This window comes from Guillardia theta (genome assembly GCF_000315625.1).
Source record: "Guillardia theta CCMP2712 unplaced genomic scaffold GUITHscaffold_81, whole genome shotgun sequence".
NCBI lineage: Eukaryota > Cryptophyceae > Pyrenomonadales > Geminigeraceae > Guillardia > Guillardia theta.
This window is the reverse complement of record NW_005434593.1, coordinates 63,407-84,638: the sequence shown is the minus strand read 5'-3', so window position 1 is coordinate 84,638 and position 21,232 is coordinate 63,407. Positions and strand designations below refer to the sequence as shown.

The 21,232-nt window shown below is 54.0% G+C and overlaps 10 protein-coding genes across 10 annotated transcripts in view; 4 read left to right on the top strand and 6 right to left on the bottom strand.

Annotated features, from left to right (window-relative positions):
- The first annotated feature begins 2,002 nt into the window (after positions 1–2,002).
- GUITHDRAFT_154618 (hypothetical protein) lies at positions 2,003–3,017 on the top strand. The gene is made up of 7 exons (XM_005825678.1): positions 2,003–2,028; positions 2,074–2,156; positions 2,206–2,246; positions 2,292–2,349; positions 2,396–2,457; positions 2,502–2,745; positions 2,809–3,017. The coding sequence occupies exons 1-7, from the start codon at positions 2,019–2,021 to the stop codon at positions 2,947–2,949; spliced, it is 639 nt and encodes a 212-aa protein (XP_005825735.1). The 5' UTR covers positions 2,003–2,018; the 3' UTR covers positions 2,950–3,017.
- Positions 3,018–3,214: 197 nt separating this feature from the next.
- Positions 3,215–3,550, bottom strand: GUITHDRAFT_76895 (hypothetical protein; the record flags this gene model as incomplete). The annotated part of the gene is made up of 1 exon (XM_005825677.1): positions 3,215–3,550. A coding segment is annotated over one exon (336 nt), but the record flags the coding sequence as incomplete, so codon positions are not given.
- Positions 3,551–3,699: 149 nt separating this feature from the next.
- On the top strand, positions 3,700–4,729 carry GUITHDRAFT_154617 (hypothetical protein; the record flags this gene model as incomplete). Its single annotated transcript, XM_005825676.1, has 4 exons — positions 3,700–3,744; positions 4,149–4,364; positions 4,411–4,470; positions 4,520–4,729. The coding sequence occupies 4 exons, from the start codon at positions 3,703–3,705 to the stop codon at positions 4,562–4,564; spliced, it is 363 nt and encodes a 120-aa protein (XP_005825733.1). The 3' UTR covers positions 4,565–4,729.
- A 14-nt stretch (positions 4,730–4,743) lies between these two features.
- On the bottom strand, positions 4,744–6,203 carry sP23 (HSP90 co-chaperone p23). Its single transcript, XM_005825675.1, has 5 exons — positions 6,147–6,203; positions 5,326–5,676; positions 5,162–5,283; positions 4,980–5,080; positions 4,744–4,924 (listed from the first exon to the last, which is right to left on the bottom strand). Exons 1-5 carry the CDS (start codon positions 6,191–6,193, stop codon positions 4,763–4,765), a joined length of 783 nt encoding a protein of 260 aa, XP_005825732.1. The 5' UTR covers positions 6,194–6,203; the 3' UTR covers positions 4,744–4,762.
- A 454-nt stretch (positions 6,204–6,657) lies between these two features.
- On the bottom strand, positions 6,658–8,137 carry GUITHDRAFT_115080 (hypothetical protein; the record flags this gene model as incomplete). The annotated part of the gene is made up of 9 exons (XM_005825674.1): positions 6,658–6,710; positions 6,794–6,822; positions 6,873–7,001; positions 7,058–7,398; positions 7,478–7,562; positions 7,608–7,651; positions 7,700–7,761; positions 7,808–7,835; positions 8,036–8,137. 9 exons carry the CDS (start codon positions 8,135–8,137, stop codon positions 6,658–6,660), a joined length of 873 nt encoding a protein of 290 aa, XP_005825731.1.
- Positions 8,138–8,910: 773 nt separating this feature from the next.
- Positions 8,911–10,150, top strand: GUITHDRAFT_165115 (hypothetical protein). The gene is made up of 7 exons (XM_005825673.1): positions 8,911–9,422; positions 9,464–9,507; positions 9,556–9,617; positions 9,665–9,723; positions 9,770–9,814; positions 9,861–9,922; positions 9,971–10,150. The coding sequence occupies exons 1-7, from the start codon at positions 8,916–8,918 to the stop codon at positions 10,002–10,004; spliced, it is 813 nt and encodes a 270-aa protein (XP_005825730.1). The 5' UTR covers positions 8,911–8,915; the 3' UTR covers positions 10,005–10,150.
- A 1,493-nt stretch (positions 10,151–11,643) lies between these two features.
- Positions 11,644–12,464, bottom strand: GUITHDRAFT_154614 (hypothetical protein). Its single transcript, XM_005825672.1, has one exon. The coding sequence runs from the start codon at positions 12,378–12,380 to the stop codon at positions 11,976–11,978; it is 405 nt and encodes a 134-aa protein (XP_005825729.1). The 5' UTR covers positions 12,381–12,464; the 3' UTR covers positions 11,644–11,975.
- Positions 12,465–15,351: 2,887 nt separating this feature from the next.
- Positions 15,352–16,772, top strand: GUITHDRAFT_115077 (hypothetical protein; the record flags this gene model as incomplete). Its single annotated transcript, XM_005825671.1, has 5 exons — positions 15,352–15,432; positions 15,609–15,664; positions 15,705–15,763; positions 15,971–16,035; positions 16,194–16,772. The coding sequence occupies 5 exons, from the start codon at positions 15,352–15,354 to the stop codon at positions 16,770–16,772; spliced, it is 840 nt and encodes a 279-aa protein (XP_005825728.1).
- A 40-nt stretch (positions 16,773–16,812) lies between these two features.
- On the bottom strand, positions 16,813–18,950 carry GUITHDRAFT_115076 (hypothetical protein; the record flags this gene model as incomplete). The annotated part of the gene is made up of 12 exons (XM_005825670.1): positions 16,813–17,402; positions 17,447–17,487; positions 17,547–17,615; positions 17,660–17,707; positions 17,839–17,903; positions 17,989–18,031; positions 18,081–18,138; positions 18,222–18,280; positions 18,559–18,609; positions 18,660–18,718; positions 18,791–18,835; positions 18,891–18,950. 12 exons carry the CDS (start codon positions 18,948–18,950, stop codon positions 16,813–16,815), a joined length of 1,188 nt encoding a protein of 395 aa, XP_005825727.1.
- A 1,953-nt stretch (positions 18,951–20,903) lies between these two features.
- GUITHDRAFT_115075 (hypothetical protein) overlaps positions 20,904–21,232 on the bottom strand; it is a gene marked incomplete at both ends in the record, with an annotated part of 1,242 nt that continues 913 nt past the window's right edge. Inside the window, one exon of the mRNA XM_005825669.1 lies at positions 20,904–20,944. Coding sequence (XP_005825726.1) covers positions 20,904–20,944 — 41 coding nt within the window. The remainder of the gene's footprint in view (positions 20,945–21,232) is intronic.

Below are 21,232 nucleotides of genomic sequence, written 5' to 3'. Positions count from 1 at the left end.
AACCAGATGTAGGAGGACGGGTACTAATGTCTACTCTGCGGCCTCCGAGTGGGGGTGGGAAGAGAGGGGTAGGGGGTGTAATGGTTGCCAGTGGTTACGAGAACATGCACACAAGCACAGAAGAAGAAAGCGAAGAGACTGAAAACAGATCAGATCAGATCAGATCAGATCAGATCAGATCAGATCGACATGCTCTCGTGACTACAGGAGTAGCCTGGGGCAGACGGGCAGTTGAGTAGAGATGCAGGTAAGTAGAGAAGAAGTCAGAGGAGGAGAGGGGTAAAGAAGTAGAGGAGTATAGCTTAGGAAGTTTGAATTGAAAAAGCAAACTAGCAGACAAGGAGGTAAATGTCGGGAGCACAACACAAAAGAGAAGAATGGGATGGTCAGGCGATGAAAAACAGAGAGGAGCGAGAAGAATCGCATTCAGAGATCAAGCAATCATTAAAAGAAGAGAAAATTGTATCAAAAGAAAAGCAGAGATGACGAGGATCGATCGCGATCAGGAAGCGAGTTCAGACTGCAGGAGGTCGTAGTCCTACTTTCCTTGCGCTTCGTCTACACTCTTTTCCTTTGTCCCTGCTCTCCGCCTAGTTCCCCTGGTAATGAAGTTTTGCACTTCGGCAAGACGAAGATGCGCGGAGAGAGGGTAGAGGTTCTGCTCAATCTGGTAGGCAGCTCTTGGTGTTCAGCTTCGAAGCTGTCTGAGTGTTGAATCGATCTCGTCGATGATTGTATTTCGGACACAATGCAGGATCCTTGTGTTCTGATCTTGATTGGGCGTGCCTCAGGTCAACAGGGCTCAAGGCTTCACTGGTCTGAAGTTGGAGGATGTTGGAGCAGAGCATTTGTTGGAGGGTACTTGTGAGGAATCTACTCTCAACTGGTACTTGTGAGGAATCTACTCTCAACTGATCTCAGCTAGGAGCTCTCGTCTGATAGTTGGAAAGAGTGACTTGTCTGAGGGTTGAGCCAACAAGAGCAATGTACTTCGAGAAGCATGTCGTTGACATCCGACGAGACGCCGTGCATGGTCTCCTTGGCATCAAGTTCGGCAAGGAAGACTTCTCCTGCCCGTATCAGATCGTCGACATTCAGCCTCGGGTGGAGCTTGCTCTCGCTCTTCTGCTGACGATCCTTGTGCTGACTCGACCCTCCTCCAGGGCCCGGCGTCCTCAAGCCCGTTGATGATAGGAGACATCATAGAGGAGGTGGAAGGCCAGCAGATCGGTCACCTTTATCCGCAAGACGTCAGTCGCCTGCTCTCCGGGAGACCTGGAACCTCGGTCCGCCTCACCATTCGAGCCTCCAGCAGGTATGCGGCAGCCCCTCCGCTCCTGGGTGACGAGCAGCGCAGAACAAAAGAGTCGCTCCCTCGACACATCGTCGAGCACCTACGACACAAGGGTGACATGCCTGTCACTGCTTCCGGCCCAGGCTCTAGGGATCGGCACACGTCGAGCAACGATGCAGCGAGAAGAGAAGCTCGTGAGAATGAAGTCTGGGTTAGCAGCAGCTCCTCCTGTCTTGCGCCTGACTCGTTGGAGTAGGAGGCTGCTGCTCCTCGCAGCATGCAGCACTCGAGTGAGGTTGACGTTTGTCTTGACACCATCAAAAGGCAACTTGCGTCCCTGCTCATGACTAGAACCATCCCTCTTACATCGTTGCAGGTTGTTGTTACGAGCAACGCGAGCTGAAATCATGGTAGAGTCTACAAGACTTGACGCTTGTCTCATTGATTGCCCACGCAGATAGATCGCCTCAAAGAAGACAAAGCAAGACTCTCAAACTCCCAAAACGGGGAAATCTCGATATCACTTCCACAGAATCTGCTGATATACGAGAACAATGGCATGGACTCAAGTAAGATCGTGGCTGGAAGCTTGCAGCTCGGAGTGAAGGGTTTCGCAGTGGCACAAGAGATCGAGAGATTGAACAAGGCCAAAGACTTGCTGGAGGAGGAGTTGAAAGCGTATCAGAACCTCCACTCCCCCGAAGGCTCCAAGTTTCAGATGAAGATGAAGAAGCGACTGAAGGTGCTTGCTGCGAGCCCTTTCGCCTCTCATCGCTTATGACTGCAGGAGCTTGAGAATCAGCTGGACGCGACCATGAACAACGAGGTTCGCTTAAAGGCTTCGCTGCACCAGAAAGACAACGTGAGCTTCATGTCGCCTCGCGCTGCCGCCTGACGGTGTGCGGGGGCAGGAGATCAAAAGAATCTCGATGAGGTTGAAGGAAGTGGAGAGGTTTGCTGAGGGGGCGAAGACAGCAAGGTTGTGACGCGTAGCCAGGTCTCTGAGCGAGGCTGAAGACAAGCACGCGATGATCCAGGGGTGGCTGACGGACGAGGCTCGAGCTCCCTCGTGACTAGCCAGCAAGTGACCTGAACCCTCAGATGCAAATCATGAGCAACAAGATCAACCGAGCGAGCGACAGCCTCGAGCGAAAGACGCGAAGGATCCACCAGGTGCGAGGAGACAGCGAGTGGTGAAGGGCCTGAGGATGCAGCAGCTGACCTCGGACCTGGAGGAGTGCAGCTCTGCCTACGTTCGCACCCTCACGGAGCTGTCAAAGTCGCAGAGTCTGAGCAGCAGGCATAGCTCGCCGGGCCGAAGCCCCGTGGATGCAGCAGGGGAGATAGGAAGCATCGAGCATGCGAGCCAGCAGGATCGACTGCTGCAGCGATCGATGAATGCGCGCGAAGAGATCGAGAGCATCCACGAGGAGAGCAAGAAGAACATGGAGGTGAGCGAACCACCGCAGGCCCTCAGTCTCGCCTGCTCCTCGTGATGCTGACGGTCATGCCAGACGTTGCGGAGGGCGCATGCTGACTTCAGAAAGAAGATCCTGAAGGCCATGAGCTCCTCCCCCTCCAGCCCCCTGCTGGCTCATGCCCAAGACCGATCAGGCAGCTCAGACGAGCAGGAAGCCGGATGGCGAGGATCTTGACGGCTCGTCGGGTGAAGGAAGCAGGATGGGTCCTAGCGGCAGCGAGTTAATAGATGAATTGAGAGATGTACCCCAGTACGTGTACTAGAGTAGTTGACTAGCCCTCCTGGTACCCCAGTACCTGTACTAGAGTAGTTGACTTGCCCTCCTGGTACCCCAGTACCTGTACTAGAGTAGTTGACTAGCCCTCCTGGTACCCCAGTACCTGTACTAGAGTAGTTGACTAGCCCTCCTGGTACCCCAGTACCTGTACTAGAGTAGTTGACTAGCCCTCCTGGTGCTGGGCCCCAGTACGTGTACTAGAGTAGTTGACTAGCCCTCCTGGTACCCCAGTACGTGTACTAGAGTAGTTGACTAGCCCTCCTGGTACCCCAGTACGTGTACTAGAGTAGTTGACTAGCCCTCCTGGTACCCCAGTACCTGTACTAGAGTAGTTGACTAGCCCTCCTGGTACCCCAGTACAGGCTGTACTAGAGTAGTTGACTAGCCCTCCTGGTACCCCAGTACCTGTACTAGAGTAGTTGACTAGCCCTCCTGGTACCCCAGTACGTGTACTAGAGTAGTTGACTAGCCCTCCTGGTGCCCCAGTGATTGTAGTTGTTTACTCTGAGTGGCCCCGAGTCCGACTCGGAGGCCGCAGTGATCGCCGGATGATCCGGCCGGGGGCCCGGCGGGCGATCGGCGGCGTAGAACTCAGTGACTATTGCCAACTCATGCACGGCCCTACTCGTCTATTTCGGGAATTTGAGCGAAATGGAACTCACGGCGCCAAGAACGTGGAGAGAGAAAGAGAAGGTGAGAAGAGAGAGAAGATGTGAGGAGAGGGAGCGAGAGAGATGAAGAGATGCTAAGGCACAGCGGAAGAAGGTCAGGAGATGTGGAGACGAACGGGTTTGGTATGGTGAGGAGATCAAGAAATGCCAGCAGTTAGCAATAGAGTTGGCACAAGTGACTTGGTTTAGATCAGATTAAGAAAGTACATTCTCAGATTGCTTGTGAGTCAAATTGAGGAGATTGAGGGGAGTCGAATGTCGAGGATGTAGGAGGAATAGCCCGACCACAAGTCTCGACCTAAACAAATCAAACCTGGGATGCACGAAGATCCCAACGTCACTGAGCCATGGAAGTTTTATCGGCATCGAATTGAAACATCCAGCAAACAAACATTCTCTTCTATGATCTGAATGCTGTCATCGCAGACAAGACTTCTGACAGTCCCCTTGGTCCTCTTGGCGCTACTTGCTGCCTTGGTGTTGATCACGAGGTCGGGAGGACATAGCAACTCTCCTACTTCGCTCGTCTGGGGAATAGGCGAGGAGGAAGTCTACGACAATGCTGCAAAGACCGCAACCAAGCAAGGGGCTCTGGAGATGGGCATCACACCGTTGCCTGTCGATTCCTCCTACTTGGATGAGGTACCTCTGAGTGTACTTGTCTTCCAGTGAGACTTTGCGATTGCAGACTGCCCAGGCGCAGAAGTACATGCAGCAGGAGCAAGAGGACGCTCAGAACGAAGCTAAGGTAGCGCGAGGAGATGCGCAGACATATGCTGCCCTTACTTGTCCTGCAGGGGAAGAAAGTGACGGGTGTCCCCTACTACACCAAGACACCCTAAGCTAGCAGCGCTTCTCAATCGCCAAGTGTCGATCATAGTGATTCGAGGAGATGGCATGCTTTCGTGGTGGACATCTCTTTGTTTTTGTATTATCAACGAGCAAACTAGATATTGCGAGTCTGCTCGCGGTCCATTGCATCCTTTTCGTCACAACATTCAACCTTCAAATGAGCATCACTGGAAAATTCGGGTCACATTTCACGCATCAGGCATGTCTCCATCGCCTTCCTTCTGAGCCGGGGGCTCCTTGCCTTTTTCAGCCTCGTCTTCCATGATCTCAACCCCATCATTCTTTGCTTCTTCTTTGTCGTCTGCATCTCCATCGTCATTCTCTTCTGGAGCATCATCGTTTTCCGCCCACTGAAATTCACGGGGCGAGTAAGCACACAAATAGCAGCCCAACTTTGAGGTTCACCTTGGAGTTGTCCTTGCCCTTGTTGAGCTCATCGAAGTTGAAGTCGTCATCAAAGTTCCCTTCTCCTGTTTTTCCGATAGAGTCGTACTTGGCTGTTTCATCTGCACCATCTCAAAGTCAGCTCCTTCACAACTCCGGGCAAAGCTACAATGCCCAAAGCAAGACAAACAAAGAGCACCGACCTTCCGCATCGTCTTGCCAGGTTGCCCAATCTACCTTGACGTTGGCGGGCTTGGGACCAGAGGTAAGTCGCGGCCACCACTCCTTGGTCGACTTTGTCGCTACCACAGTCACGATACGTCCTCTGTCGAGCAGTCAACTGGTATGCACCAAAATCCTTACTCACCCATCGAACTTCTTGTTGATCGAATTCTCATCCACACTGCCGTAGAGCTCCAGGTTCAAGTTGACAAGTTCTCCTTGCCAGGTCAATTTGTTGCCAGAGAGCTTCAAATCATCCACAACCGAAGCAGCATCATGCGGGACGTCAACCTTGAACAACAGGGTGTTCTGTCGCTGCGACCATGCTACTCCTGGCACATGACCTTCGGCTCCTCCTCGTAATCTGAGGCCCTCCAAGGAATGGCCAGCACGAGGCCGGTAAGCTCGGAGATTCAGTCTTGCCACTTCGCCTCCTTGCATCGGATTCGAAACGATCGTACCACAAAGAAAAGTCACGCACATGCAGAAGACGAGCCTGCGGCAGGTGTACGTCAACCGCTCTCATGTTACAACACAGCAAACGAAGCAGACAAGGCGAAAAGAACGACTCAAAAGATGCGATAAAAAGTCAATGATTTCATATGACAACAAACAACATGCATGCTCTTGCTAAACACGGCAAGGAACTGCAACACAGTTTTTCCAAGAATATCATCAAATGGCAAACAGCCTGATGCGAGGCAGGGTACAGGAGAACAGAGAAGCCATGATGGAAAAGGGAGTACTCCTCCATCTAAGCGAAACAAGATGCGATTGAACAAGTTTGATCCAGGATATCTGAAGAGAAGGTGGGCTGCAGCTTTCACTGTGCCATTCTTGACCCTTCTAACTCTCAGAGAGGGAAGAATGAAGAAACAAGAGCAAATATCTCCACTAACATCTGTATCTAACCCTCTCCTGCTCTTCATCTTTCTCTGTATCTTCCTCCTCCCCTCATCTTCTCACCTTCCCGCCATGGCCCCTCCCCGCGTCCCGTCCTTGCGACCTGCCATTGCAGAGGAATGATCCAGAAACTCCTGCGCCCCTGCCAGTATCCGAAATTCCGGATACTTTTCCGGATACTCCCACCCCGGCACACGGCCGCGGAGCCTCACGTCGCCCGGCCGGGCCCGGCGCCGCGGCCCGCCGGACCGGGGGAGAGCCTTCACCGGACGGGGGCACTGGGCCCGGGGACGGGGCGGCGGGGCCGGGCCATGCCGGGGCGTCCGGTACGGTAGCCTCGCCGTGCGGTGCGGAGGCGCGGCCGGGCCCGGCCCGGCGGAGTCGTCGGACTGTCGGAGCGGCAATCAACAGTTCAGTTCAGTCCCGTCTCGGGACTGTTAGACTCACTTCATCAAAGCGTGAAACTTAAAAGCTGTGCTACTAGACCCACTCGGAAGATGAACTGAGAAGAGTCACTACAACCGTGACTGCTAGCTGCAATTCACTCGGAGGGCCTCCCCGGGCCCGATCAGAGTCAATCTACTTGGATGAGAAAGTCTTCGTTGAAATCCTCGTCCTCCGGGAAAACTGCAACGAAAGGGCAGCCAGTCAGCGAAGGAACAAGGGAGGACGTGGATGAAGTTGAGCAGGACAGAAGCCTGAGCACTCACAGATCTCATACAACTCGGTCAGGACGTTCCTGTCACAGGCACATCAATCTGTCGTAACTCGCACAGCAGCATGCTCTACCTGAATGGTCCTAAGAGCAGCAGAATACCGATAACCAGCGCAACCTTCCAGTTGAAACCATCGTCGTTGCTGTTGCTTGCTGCCGTCCCTCCTGCGCGCGCATCTCTTCTCCGCTCCTCATCCCGCAATCTGCACAAAGACGTATGTCAAGTAGAACACTCGCACCTCAAGTAGAACGCTCGCACCTCTGGTGAGCATCAGAGCTCGGCCCCTCCCTCACTCTTCTCGCAGTCTCCGCGTCCTTGTTTCGCGACCTCAACGCCTCACGCAGGATGTCATCGAAGGCGCTACTCTCAGCTGCTGAACGTCCGACGTCTCCCATCCTCTGCTCCTGCACGTCCCGCATGTTGTCTGGTATCTCCCGCTCAGTCGCTCCTCCCCAGCGAACAGCCTTGGGGCTCTTGAGTCGTTCCTGCAGCATCGCCATGGCTTGCTCCAGGTCACTCTTGTCGGGGGCTGGCTTGGACTCGGCTCGAGCTTGCTCTCGCCCCACTTGCGCCCTCTGCCCGCGCCGGGCCTCGGCGTCCTGACAAGCGATCAGCATCGACCCGAGCTTTGAGTCTCCTTGGATAGAGAGCACAGACTGAGGGGCTTGCATCGATCACCTTGGACGTGTTGTCGAGCATCTTGGTGGACTTGAAGGACTCCAGGCTGCGTTGGATTTCAGCTAGGCCTCCATTCTCAGAGTACCTGGGACAAGGTGAGCACAAGGGGAGGCACGGGAGATTCTCGGACAGCTCTGCTTTCAAGCGATTCATCTCTTGTGTGATCATCTTCAGCTGCAGGCTCCAGTCAATCTCATGCAGCCCTCGCCCCACGCAATTCACCTGCTCGGCCATCTCCTGCTGTACCGTGCGGGTGATCTCAGCAAGCGCTTCAGGGTTCAATTCTGACATCATGTAAGGGGAGCACAAGGAGAGTCACGACGACAGCACCATCAGCATCTCCAGCTCGCGACATGCCCTGCCAAGAATGCATCAGCTCAACATTCAAGCATCACACATGTCAGCAGGTTGTCTATGCCTCATGAGGTAGGGCTCGTCCTGCAGCGCGAGCATCGGGGTCTTGCTCCATTTCAAGGCTTCCATCCCCGGCCTTCTTCTTCTTCCTCTTGTTTTTCTTCTTCTTCTTCTTTCCTTCCTCATCATTCTCGTTCTCTGCACCAGGAAACTCGGCATCCTTTCGCAGCTCAGCTTCATCACTGTCGCTGGCACTACTGCAGACTGTATTAGGATACGCTTGAAGGAGAGAGAAATCTTGGACATAAGAAGGATGACTCATCAAGGCAGAACTTGACATAACTACTAAAGGCTTCCAACACACCTTGAGGTGCATCGATAATGATACGATATGCATGGTGTGACAATAATGCATCCAGGTTTCATCACGACTGTCTTGTTCCTTTCTTTTTTCTCCTTTTCTTGTTCTCTCCTCAACTTCCCTCCCCCTCCTCCATCCTCCCTCTCCTCTCCTACGTTCTCTCCTCTCCTCTCCTCTCCTCTCCTACGTTCTCTCCCCTCCCCTCCACTCTCCTCCTCTCCCCTCCTCTCCCCTCCTCTCCCCTCCTCTCCTCTCCCCTCCTCTCCTCTCCTCTCCTCTCCTCTCATCGTTCTCACCTGAACTGTTCTGCACAACCTCCATGCAAGGCTGCCATGCCGGCGTCTGTTTTCGGGTTTACTCTCCAGTCTTTTTTTCTGTCAAATGACGTAGAAGAGAGTCCGCCCCAGCTTGACTCGGCGGACCGCCGGGCCGGCGTGAAGTGCCGCAGTGCCGGGAACCATTACCCGGGGGCCCAGCCCAGTGTGACTGAAACCGTATCATGGCAACTGAGGGCCTCCGAGTCGGAAATACCGTATGGCAGCTAAAACTTGAAGCCGGGGCGATACTATCGCTGAGTAAATCTTTAAGCACTGAGAGTCTGACTCGGTCTCCGGGCCGCCAGCCCGGCGGCCCGCGGGTCACATATAAAAGAAATTCCCACTACCCCTACCCCTGAAAATATTACAAATCGAACCGGTGGTCTATCACAAATAGGTGGCTCGAATGCAGATGAAGGCTGTAGTAGCGCTAGCGATGCCCATGGCAGCAAGCTGCTTCCTGGTAGGCCCCGAGCCCTTCGCTCTCCGCTCCTCCTCTCGTTCAGCAGAAGCTCTCTGCAAGGTCTCGTCCTCCTCTCAGCTTCCTCGGCGAAGCTCGACGACGCTGTCGCCGTACATGACGGCAGAGGCAAGAATGAGCAGGAAGGAAGCCGTCTCGTCTCTCCTCGGGTCTTGTCTCCTCGCCTCGTCTCTCCCCGCCTTCGCTGAACTTCCTAAAGCGGAGTGCACAGCAGCGAGCTGCCCTGAGCCTCCAGAGAACGCCAAGTACGAGGTAGAGACGCTTCAGGTCGCAGCCGGGAAGTACAGCGGGCAGGGCTATTCCTTTCAGAAGCCGACCGACGTGTTCTTCAAGAGAGTGCAAGTCTTCGACAGGCTTCAAGCTCGTCCTGGCAGCGTTCTGCTGAGAGACAAGAAGAAGCCAGAAATCGCAATCTTCAGCGAAGTCGAGAAGGTAAGGTGCGGGGACAGGAAGGAAAAAGTAACGGGTAGCAGATTGACAACTCGGGCTACACGTGGAAGCCAAGCCTCGTCGAGAGGTCAGCCAGCATGATGCCTTGCACTCTCACTAAGATGCTGCTCTGAAGCTACACGAAGAACTTCGGTGACAAGTTTCATCTCATCAAGCAGTCGGGGCCGATCAAAACAGGCGAGTCTATTGCAAGAGCAGCTCAAGGCGTGACAATGAAGAGGCAGGGAGTGTAGACAAGTACATGTACGAGTACGTCGTTGATACTGAGTTCGCGGGCAAAGAGGTGACGCGAGGAGAAGTAGACTGACGTCAGTCTGACGGCCCTCCAGACCAAGCTGCACGTTGTTTCCTCCTTTGCGGCGTCGGCGGACAATGTGGGAGGCCAGGACGGGAGAAGTTCCATCTGATGTGGACTTGCAGGTTTACATCCTGAACGCGCAGGCCAAGGATGACGAGTGGGGAGCTGTCGGGGATGTGCTCAGGTGTAGATGTTTCTAGCAACAGACAAGCCAAGATTGACACACGTGCAGGAAATGCGCAGCATCGCTGAGCGTCAACGAGTGAAGTGCTGAGCTTACATGCGAGGAGAGGAAAGTTTTGACTGATCTCTCGCGTCCTTGTTGGAATTCAAGGATAGGCATGTATTTACATCAGACACCAGCATCTCCTCTTTTTCGTGCTTGGTTCTAAGTGAAGGTGACGGCTGTTGGAAACACTTGGAGGGGATAGAGGGATTGAGCGATCATCCTGTTGCCTGTGAGAAATGCTCAACAACCGGCTGACATGTGCTCCCTAAGCACCAGTTGCCTCGAAAGTTTTGCTCCTCGGTTTCACTCCCTGTATCTCATACGTCGGCGCCTACACACTTGTATCATTCCTCCTCCTCCCTCCGCTTCCACAGCAACCTGGAACAATCCTTCATTTGTCCCCGAGCCATGTCTGCGCTACCTGTCAGATGCTGTGGGGAGGATCCAAGAAGAAGGACATCTTCTTGGTTGGGTTGGAGGCCTTGAAAGGAGGATAAAAAGAGACAGGAAGAGGAGGAGGGTCAGCAGGGCCCTCTATCGTGTAGATGTACTCCCCGCACACACCCCGGGCCCTGCGTTCGCGTGAGAGAAGGCGAGAGGCAGGGAAATTCGCTCGTCACTTGGATCCGATGGTCAGCGACGGGGTGGAGGCGAAGTGCCTTGGGAAGCGTCAGGAGGGAGGAGGTAGAGGGCTGCAGTACCCCTTCTTTGGTAGTGAGGTGACGATGTTCTTGGGAGCTGTCTTGCGCGATGTGCGGATGGGGTATCGGAGAGACCTGTCCCAGGACTGACGTCAGAGGATGGATGGGTCAACCTCAACCTTGACATGCCCTCGCCTGGACATGCTGTTCCTGAAGAAGGAGCGACGAGACGAATCTCTATACAAGTTGTCTTTGTTGTCTTCGAGCCTGCTTGCCCGTCACCTCCCGTCATTCCTGGCAGCCTGTTGCCAACCTTATCCCTCCATCCATGGAATCTTCATGCTTGAGGTATGCTCCTGCTCAAGCTTCAGCGACGGCGACACAACAGTCGAGCTTGCCGAGATGCGACTCTGTCATCCTCTTGCGCTCGATCTCTTGGATGATCTTCTCTCGCACATCATCGACGATCCCGCCAGGCAACCTGCCCATGCTGAGATAATCCGAGGAGACCTCTCGCTTCCTGCTCTGAGGGTTGAGGAGAAGGAAGATGTGTCACAGAAGATACAGAGATGCTCAAAAGTGCTAGGGCAGATAGATGCTTGCAGAGCCCTGTGCCCTGTTACCTTTTCAGTCTTGCAAGAGAGATACACTAGAACTATTTAAGAGATGCTTCAACCATTCACTCATCAATGGGTACACAAAAGTTGATATGCATCAATAGAGATATAGCGGATATGTGTATACATCGTTGCATGTATCAGCGCTCTGTCTCTCTGTCTCTCTCTGTCTCTCTCCCTCCTCCCACTCTCTCCCTCCCTCCCCCCACTCTGTCTGTGTGTCTGTGTGTCTGTCTGTCTGTGTGTCTGTGCGTCTGTGTGTCTGTCTGTCTGTGTGTCTGTCTGTCTGTCTGTCTGTCTCTCTCTCTCTCTCTCTCTCTCTCTCTCTCTCTCTCTCTCTCTCTCTCTCTCTCTCTCTCTCTCTCTCTCTCTCTCTCTCTCCGAGTTTCTCTTTCATGCGCCAGTCGGTCGGTCCGTTGGCCAACAGAATTCAGGAAAAAAATAGAATTAGCTAAAGTACTATATTCGAAGCCTGTGACTCGGCTCAACTCCGCTGATCCCGGGTTCCCGGTTTTCAGACGGTATGGCCGCGGGCCCAGAGCCCCGGCCCCCGCCACTCTGTTGGTGGCTGAGAGGCTTCAGGCTTGTACAACTGAGCAGGTGGGCTCGAGTTGGAGATGGAGATGACACTGAAGATATTCAAGATCTACAACCTAAATCTTAAAGAAATGTAACGCCGTGACGGGTGACCGCTGACAGTCGGACTTGTCTAGTAGCCGGAGCTGGTAGAGCTCGGGGTCGAGAGTCAATCTAGTTGCTGAGAATCTCCTTGACAATCAAATTGGCAGCTCGTTTCGTCGAGATGTCAGCCACGAGCCTGCTCGACATCTCCTCCACGCCGACCACACACGCTAGAAACTTGAGGTCCTTCCTCACAGCCTGCTCGTGAAGGACCCTGATCGTCGACGAGACGGCAGAGACGAGCTCTTTCAACTTCCGCGATGAGGATGAGGTTGCTGCTTTCGTTGCATCCATGACCCTGTCAATCAGCCCTCTGAAGCGATGAAGCAGCACAGGCAAGACAGACCTACTCCTCCTCCTCTCCGTCCATCCATCCCGCACCACGCGCACAATCCCGTGAAGTCTTTCCTTGATCGACAGGAAGCGATCTTTCAGCTTCTCTGTCAAGCCTGAGGTCCAGTGCCAGCTCCTCATCTCCTCTCCTATCGACTTCACCCGCAGCAGCCCGCCAACCACAAGCTTGCGGGATGCTGCCAAGACACGGACACTCGAGGCTGCCCACGAGCTGCCCAGCAGAGTGATGAGCTTGTTCAGGTAGAAGACAGAGAGGAGGATCCGCTCCACCGCAACATTGGGCACATGAAGGCGGCAAGAGCTCGTGGCGTCGCAGCTCGTCGACTTACGGTAGCACTTGTGATCTGGCTGGTCCTGCCCAACTTTCACGCAGACGAGGTGGCTGCTCTTGTTGTGAGAGCTCAAGGGACTCTCGACAGGATGACAAGTCGCTCTCCCCGTCGGCCGTTTCAGCCTCGGAAGTTGCAGCTCCACAAACTTGACGACGGCGCGATAGATCCTCTGACCCAGCAACCCTCGCTTCTTCACCATCAGCTCCGCCATCTTCTCGTCGCTCCTCTCCCGTGCCAGCATCTCGTCTCTCTGTACAAAATTTCGCAGAGCTTGGACAAGTCTTGAGCTCCAGGCCAAGATCGACTTGAAGGGGTTGCTGGAGCCTCGCACCCTCTAGGAGCAGCACGTCAGCCTATCGCGCAACAACATCCCTCTCTGCAGACCTCAGGCAAGCGATCTGAGCACCTCGACACGCTGCTGGAGTTGCTCCAGTCTTTCTCCGGGAGCAGAGAGCATGAAGCTGCGTAAGGAAATTTGTCCTAGGAACTCGTGTCAGCGACTGGGAGGGGCTTGAGGAGCAGCAGGTAACCGTGGGTATCATGCGGCATTGACCACAAGGTTCGCATCTCATGCTGTCAAAGCTCCAGGAGCATTGAGAGTCGCTGAAAGGGAAGACTTCGTTGACAACGAAATCGGCAAACTTCTCCTTCCCCCTGCACAAGACCATCACCCATGTGATCGACCCCCTCCTCAACAAGGCGAGGCAATGACATGCAAAGATGGCACTTGCAGTACTTACGCCTTCAAGACTTGGGTGAACAACACTTGTTCTTCTGTCGACATGACGTCTTTCTTGCTTGTTAGCTGCACCTCCATGCGACTGATCGACTTTCTCATCACTTCTCGCACGTTTTGCCTGGCCGTGAGGTCTCCTCCCACAGCTTTGAGAGCAAAGCACTGGGGAGTAAAGTCTAGAACGAAAAAGCACATTCCCGCGCATGCGATGAGGTTTAGTCTATTCGGTCGCAGGCCTAAGCATGGTAGCAGCGAGAGGAAGCTGGCTATGGATGAAGACATGAAATTCAACAGAACTCTCATGATGCCTGCTCCTCGTGACGAGTTGCGTCTCCTGGTGTCTTCACAGATTGAGCCTCTGCTGTAGCACTCCGAAGACTCCTCACAGGCAGATGCGACGGAGACCTTTCGACCCTGACGATGCCGGTCGATGACTGGCTTTGTGCATGGCATGTCACTGCCATCACTAACGCAGAGCTCGCGGATGATCACACAGTGATCGCTGTCACCTCCTTCCACATCTTCCACCTCTCCTCCTCCTCCTCCTCCTCCTCCAGCTCGTTGTCTTGTCTCATGCTTGGCTCGCAGCGCTCGCCCTTTCCTCCTCGCCGCTTCCATTCGTTCCCCTTGCATGCCGCGTGTACCCTTGGAGTAATTTTCGGAACGGGGGAAGGGGGTGGTACCAGTTGCCTGCAACTTGATGTACTGCAGCTCCTTTCAAGAAACCGATACTAATTTTAGTACCTCAGCTAATACAGTCGATAAAACAAATTGTATTCAAAAAATATTTTAAAAGGTTCTTCTTCCCAAATAGATTTGAAGGGACCGCTACTGGTAGTGAATGATGTATAAATATTTATAAAAATTCTACTATATAAATATTTTCCTTTACTCCTGGGTAGAGCTTTTATAATAAATATTGTCTCGTAGTCTTGCCAATATTACAGTACAAAATCCTACAAGTAAGCAAAGAAGTTTATTGAGTGATTATTTGATACTTCCTGCACTATTGAGAACGATGTATGAGCGGGATGCAAGGTGGGTGATTTTCAAGAACAGAAGTTGCGAGAAGACCCCCGCCGGAAAAGACAAACCCTCCTCAACTACAGAAAGCGTCCCTGGTGCACAAACTTAAAACTATTTTTAAAAGATGAGTAAATATTGAGGTACCAGGACAACCGCGAACGCTGCGCCATTCTGGTACAAATACATGGTAACAATTAGTACTCTATGTCGTTTACAATAGGTTATAACTTAGTTAACTGAAAATGGCCCTGAATCGGCCCGGACCGTACACCGTACTGGCAGTGGCAGTCGGGCCGACCGGGGTGACGGCACTCACGCGGCACACTGCACACTGCAGGCTTTAGTACGTAGTACACCGGCCCGGACTTCCGAGTCACAGTGACCGTGGACGTCACGGTACTACGGTACCGTGCCGGCCGGGGACCGTCTCAGTCTCACTGTAACTAGTAAGTGTCAACCCGGCCCGGGCCGGGCCGGGGGGCTGGGCAGTGACGGCGGCCGTCAGCATCCCGAGTCCGACTCCGAGGACTCCGGGAGGCTCACCGCCGGGCCGCCGCGGGCCGGGCCCGGCCGGCCGGCTAGCCAGTAGCGGCCCGGCCGCCGGCAGTGCCGGCTCAACGGTGCCGGGCAAAAGTTACTTAACTTTGAATAAAAATCTCACAGGGAGGTGAAGCCAGCGAAGAGACACACTCAGACGGTAAAAGGGGGTGGGGGGTGGCTCGAACAATGGTCATGGTGGGGTACTTTTAGTTATGTTAGCCCGGGGGTGATTGAAACCGAGTATATCCTTCCTGGGGGTAGGGGTGGGATCTGGGAGGTCCCGGCAATGCAGATGCGGGTGGCGATGGTGGCGGTGGCGGCGACGTCCCTGATGCTGAGCGTGTTGATGATGACAAGCGTGAGGAGGCAGGAGGAAGGAGACGAGGGGCTGCAGCCTGGCAGCAGTTCAGTCAGTCTTCTTGCTTCCTCCGAGGGCGGAAGGTGGAGGCACATCAGGATGTCCACAGGTCACGTCGGGTCGGTACCACCCAGCGCCTGCGACATGGAGCGAATGAGGAGATGCAAGGAAGAGATGGAGGTGAGAGAAGATCCGCAGACGTTCGTCCTCTGGCGTCTGATCCTCTTCCCTGCCAGATGAAAGCCAATGACAACAGCAGACATCTCCTAACCTCCTCGAGGTTTTGCCATGACTATGTCGCCCCCTTCCAGGCCTGCCGTGACCTCTTGCCCTTACTCTTTCTGATATTCTTCTAGTGCGCATGCATGGCCTGCGACCCGCAGAAGTTGTGGACGTGGAACGAGAAGTTTGTGTATGCGCTTGAGCGACATGCGAGATGACGTACGACGCAGCTTCTGGGTCAAGGACGAGCGAGAAAGACAAACCGTGCTGGAGATGAGAAGAGTAGCAGGTTGCCAGGACATGAACGAGGTGTGCACTTGATGATTTGGATGTCTGCTGATCCTAATTCTCCTCCTCTTCCCCCTTCTTTCAGGACATTCAGCCAGGAGGCAACTGCTTCTCCTCGTAGGTTTTCCTTGTGCAAGTGACGATGACTAAGGGGTTCATAGCTATCGCCTGCTCTGCCATGCCCCGCTTGATGCTGCCTGGTGCCCAGCTGTGCTTTCTCACGTTGGAGAATCTCGCTACGGAGTTGCTCTTACCCTGCTCAACGACGAGACTGTGAGCCATGTTCTTGTCACATTCGTCACATTCGCTTTCTCCTCCCCTTCTCCTCCTCCTCCTCCCTCTCCTTTCTTCGCCTCTTTCAAGCTCTTCCCCCTTTGCTGTTTCATGCCCTTTCCTTGCATCATCTTCTCTTCTCACTGACTACATGCTAGGCGTGGATCAACCCGGCACAAACGTGCAAGAGCTCGAGGGCGTTCGAGAAGGAACGAGAGTGCAAAGACAGAGTGAGGAAGCGATCGTTTCCTCTCTGGAAGCACTGCAGTCAGATGCACGAGTTTCTCCAGTGCATGTGCAACGCATGCGAGGACGATGTGGAGGAGGCGGTGAGGGGTCTTGGCTCCTACAGCAGATGTCCGCGCCTACATCAAGTCTCCCGTCACCTTCCCCACTGCGGCTCGTGGTACCAAGACGAGTGCGTGACCGAGCATGGAGCTTCTTTCTGCGAAAACGTCCACGGAAGTGACGCGTGGAAGGCAGCGCAGGGAGCGCAGGGTGTAGCTGGGGCCCAGCAAGGGGACGGGATGAGCTGGAAAAATTTCTGCAGCGGAGTTGTGAGCAGCTTGTCGGCGAGCGAAGAAGTTCTAGAAGAGACGCTGGGAGGAGGCTGGAAGGAATGGTGCGTGAAGTACCTTAGTAATTCTACAACGGCAGCAGAGGCAGGAGGGGATAGAGAAAGGGAAGAGGGAGAGGAGGGGGAAGCGGGAGGGGATGGGGAAAGAGAAGGGGAGTAATAAAGCATGACTTGATCATTCATATTCAGTCGCTGCCAAGCTACTGCTTAGCTGGGTTGGCGTTCTTAGGAGGGAAAGGGAGGCGGATCTTCATCGGGATGTCCTGCAGGGTGACGAGGTACTTGCCGAACTTCTCGCTCATCATGCTCTCAGTGAAGCCCGACGAGAGGCCCAGGTACATGATAGTCGACAGAAAGGTCAGGACGCCGCCAGCCACATACACCGAGTCCAGCAGGAGAAGCTGAGAAATGAAGGGGTTCCAGCTCCGGCTGCCCTGTGAGTCCTGGTCGATGCAGGGAGAGTTGTCAAACCAGCGGCCCTGGTTGACCAACGGGGCCTGCGAGGAGCCGCAGTAGGTGTAGTTGCCGGAGATGTCGGCGGTGGTGGACAAGCTGATGGACCAGAAGCTGACGAGGAGGAGGATGATGGAGATGAGAAGCAGATTCATCCCCATCTCAGGCCATGGCGGGCCATTGAACTTCTTGAACATGGTCAGAGTCGTGATGACGCCCCCGAGGATGGCGAAGATGGGTCCGATGATGAGGATATACCCGTCCGACCCTTTGTCCAGCACGCAGCCCTGCAGGAACTCGCTCTGCGCCACCTGGATCTGAGAGTCGCTCCAGGTGCCTGCCAGCTTGTCACGGTCACCTCCCCATGCTCCCCACCACCACCTTGATACAAGGACTTGAGAAACGCCGAGTAGACAGCAAGCCTGCACTCAAGTCAGAGGTAGGCGCCTGTAGCTGCCCTCTCCACTTCTCCCCCACTTACTTGTCATAGCAGTTGATGTGGTACATCGCCCCTCGCGTCCCATCCGTCGGCAGCACGTACCAGTTGGCGCTGCAACCTAAGTCAGAGCTGCCGCACACGCCGCTTGCTCGCACTTGTCTGTAGTGGCCACAGGCTGTCCGGGCCACAGACGGCAGGGATACCTGGAAAGTGTGAGGAGAGAAGAAGAGGAAAAGCAAAAAATGAGGAGAGAAGGAGGAGGAGAGAAGGAGAGGAAGAGAGGAGGAGGAAGAGAAGGAAAAGGAGGAGCAGGAGGCGGAGACGGAGGTCTCACGGGTCCGAATAAGGATTGCTCATGAGCTTGGTGATGCAGGTCACGCTCTGGGGTTGCGAGGAGACCTGCACAAGAGGAACGATCCAAGGAGGAGAGAAGCGAGGAGGATCAGCAGCCTAACGAGGATCCAAGGAGGGGAGCGGTTCACACCTGATGAGGGGCGTACTTGCAGTAGAACCTCGCGTCCGCATAGCTGCAGCACATCCAGGGGTCAGTCAGCGCCAAGCGCGAGGGTCACGGACCGCAGCATGTCGATGCGAGAGCCTTTGCTGGCGTAGGAGTTGCCATTGAGAAAGAAGGCTGGAGCAAGTTGAGCAGCCGAAGGAGGCGGAGAGTGAGGAGAGGCAGGTCGAGGAGAAGCTGGGGGGGGAGGTAGAACTCACATGCTGCTCCCTCATAGGACGCGCAAGTCTGTTGCTTACAACCGACGAACGTGTTGTACCTGAGGGAAGGAGGGGAGTGAATGGTAAAGCTTGAGGGGTTGGGAAGGGAGGGAGATGAGTTTGAGCAAGCTCTCTGGTCAAGGAGGAGGAAGAGAAACAGCTGGTGAAGGTGAGGGCAGAGATCCAAGGGAGCAGGCGTGAGGAGAAGTAAAGAGACAGAAGAAGTGAGGAGGAGGGAGGAGGAAGAGGGAGGAGGGAGGAGGGCGGAAGGAGGGAGGAGGGAGGAGGGAGGAGGGAGGAGGGAGGAGGAGGAGGAGGAGGCAAAAGCTCTTAGAACCATTGGAGGAGAGAAGAGAAGTCGCTCTGAGTCATTGGCGAACCATCCCCACTGCATCAAGGTGAGGCAGAGAAGCTCAAGGCGAGGATGACGAGGCGGACCTGTAGGTCTCGCAGAGAGAAGAGAGAGGAACGTCGTTGAGATTTAAACCAGACCAGAACTGAGAGCAACAAGCTCACAGCAAGACAAGACCCCTCTCTTGCTAAGAGCCCTCGAGCCCTCGCTGCCTCACCTGGCAGACAATCCCGATGAAGAGGAAGATGCCGCTGATGATCGCCTGCCACGTCATCGCCTTGAGAGGGGGCACAACAAGGAAAACCAGCAGCCAGCACCTGAAGGATCCTGCAAATCGCGCGAGGTCCATCGCTGCAGCTGTCCACACAAACTCCCATGTCTGTCTGAAAACATCAGGTACAGCGCGTCCCCCTTGCTCCTGCTGTTCCTCATACTCCATGTGTCTTTCTATTTCCATCTCCAGCTCCTACCGTCTAAACATCTCCATGACCTTGGTCTTCATATTTTCGGTGATCATGATCATCGTATCTATCATTATAATCTTTCCCTTTCTACTTCCATCATATCTCCGCGATTCAGAACATTGAAAGGGAAAATAAGAGCTACCAGAGAAGCAAAAGCAGACGGCAAAGGGAGGATGATCGAAGAAGGAGAAGAAGTAGAAGCAACGGAATCAATGATAATGTCAGGATATCTTTCATATTGTTTTGATTTTGATGGACCATATGTTGCATTCTATACCATGCTTTCATGTACTCCTGTCCCTCTTCTTGCTCCTCAAGCTGTTTCTTGTCAGTGTCTACTTGTCATACTGGACATGCTGCTGGTGCTGGTGCTGCTTTCGCTTGCTCTGCCTCTTCCTCCTCCCCCTCCTTGCTCTCCCCCTCGCTCCTCCATTTCATTTGGGGGGGAACAACCTTCTACCCCTGCTATCATCCCCACCCACACTTAATACTACCCTACCTTACATATATATACCCCTACCCCCCCATATTCCATTTCAACAGCTTCTACCCAACATTACAGCCATGGCCTCACTACTATAAGTGTTTCTTCATATATCTGCACATATAGATATCACCGGCTGTCACCCCAAGGGATTTTTGTGAAGACCACTGTAGAACTTTCCTCAATACACAAGTACCCCTACCCCGACTCTTGTACAACCCCTACCACATCATAGGTGCCGCCTACGTCTCAGGCCAAAAGGATGAGGCGGGCCCACAATTTTCCAATCATCCCTGACTTCGACTGCAGGCACGGTGCCGCGCTGAGCCCGGGCCCGGCCCGGTGGGCCCGGTCCGACGGTCAGTCGGTCACTGGCAGGCAGGGCCGGCGGGAGCATCGGAACTTGCCAGGGAACTTTCATGGCATCTCAGCCTGGCAGGTGACACGTCCATGACCGTATCCGAGGCCGCCTGTGACTCTCCTCAGAGGCTATCATGAGGACTCCGTCAGCCGCGGGGAAGCCTGCCGGCAGGCTATATCGTCAAGTACTGTACTGTAGATGAAGACATTCAGCGAGGCGGGAGCCTCCTGAAGATTCAAGGCCCATGCAACAACAGCAAGAATGACAGAGACAGTTTCGGAGAGGAAGCGTCTACTGAGCGCAGAGCTCGGACCAGCCTCCGCGAAAACCATCGGTGCCGATCATGGGCAGGCCTCCGGGGAGAAGCTGAGTCTTGAGACGGCGCTTCAGGTTCTTCTTTAGCGGTTGAATCTCAAGCTTCAAATCAGCCAACATGTGAATGTTTGCTCGCAGAAGGTAAAAAGTGCCTCATGTACTTCTTCATTGCGGAGGTAACTGACAACGGCATCCTCGAGTGGCCCTGGCAACAATGACGACGTTGTCAGCGTAGGCCAAGACTCAAACAGAGGGGGAAAGGTCTGCGACATGGAGAAGCTCGAGTCTGAGTTTTTCTCGCATAAGGCAAAAATTGCCTCAAGCAGAAGAAAGCAGCAACCGAGAAGGAGCAGTGCCTGCCGGTTCAGCTTGTTCCTGCTTTGTTTTGCTTGAGGCACTTTTACCTTCTGCCAGTAAATCCTATACCAGTGCCAGTTACGGTGGGTGGATGCTGTGGCAGAAGAGTACTTTTGCTGTGTCTCTATGCCTGCCGGTTTTGCTAGTTGCAGCTTTCTTCTGCTTGAGGCACTTATTCGAGTAAAACCTCCTATCCCCTCAAGGCTTTCCCGCATCGCTATGCTCAGATGCTCGACTGCTATCTTGGCATGGCATGCCAAGCTGCCAGTGTCCGACACAGTGTGATAGTAGTTAGAATTTTACTCGCAGAAGGTAAAAAGTGCCTCAAGCAAAACAAAGCAGGAACAAGCTAAACCTGCATGCACACAGTGTACAGCGAGCCAGTAAATCCTATATTGTCAGCGAGAAGCTGCACAAACACCTACAACAATATGAAGAAGTACATGTTGGCCGATCTGCAGCTTGCGATTCAACCTCGCGAGTCGAAAGTTTACATTCCCTCCTGGCACCAACACCCTAATCTCTTGCAGCTGAAGAAGAGCCTTAAGCGCCGTCTCAAGACTCAAGACTCAGCGTCTTTTATTCCTCCCGCAGTGCATGCTCCTGCGGCGGCTTGTTGCTTATGGATTTACTGGCAGAAGGTAAAAAGTGCCTCAGGCAAAACAAAGCAGAACCTCC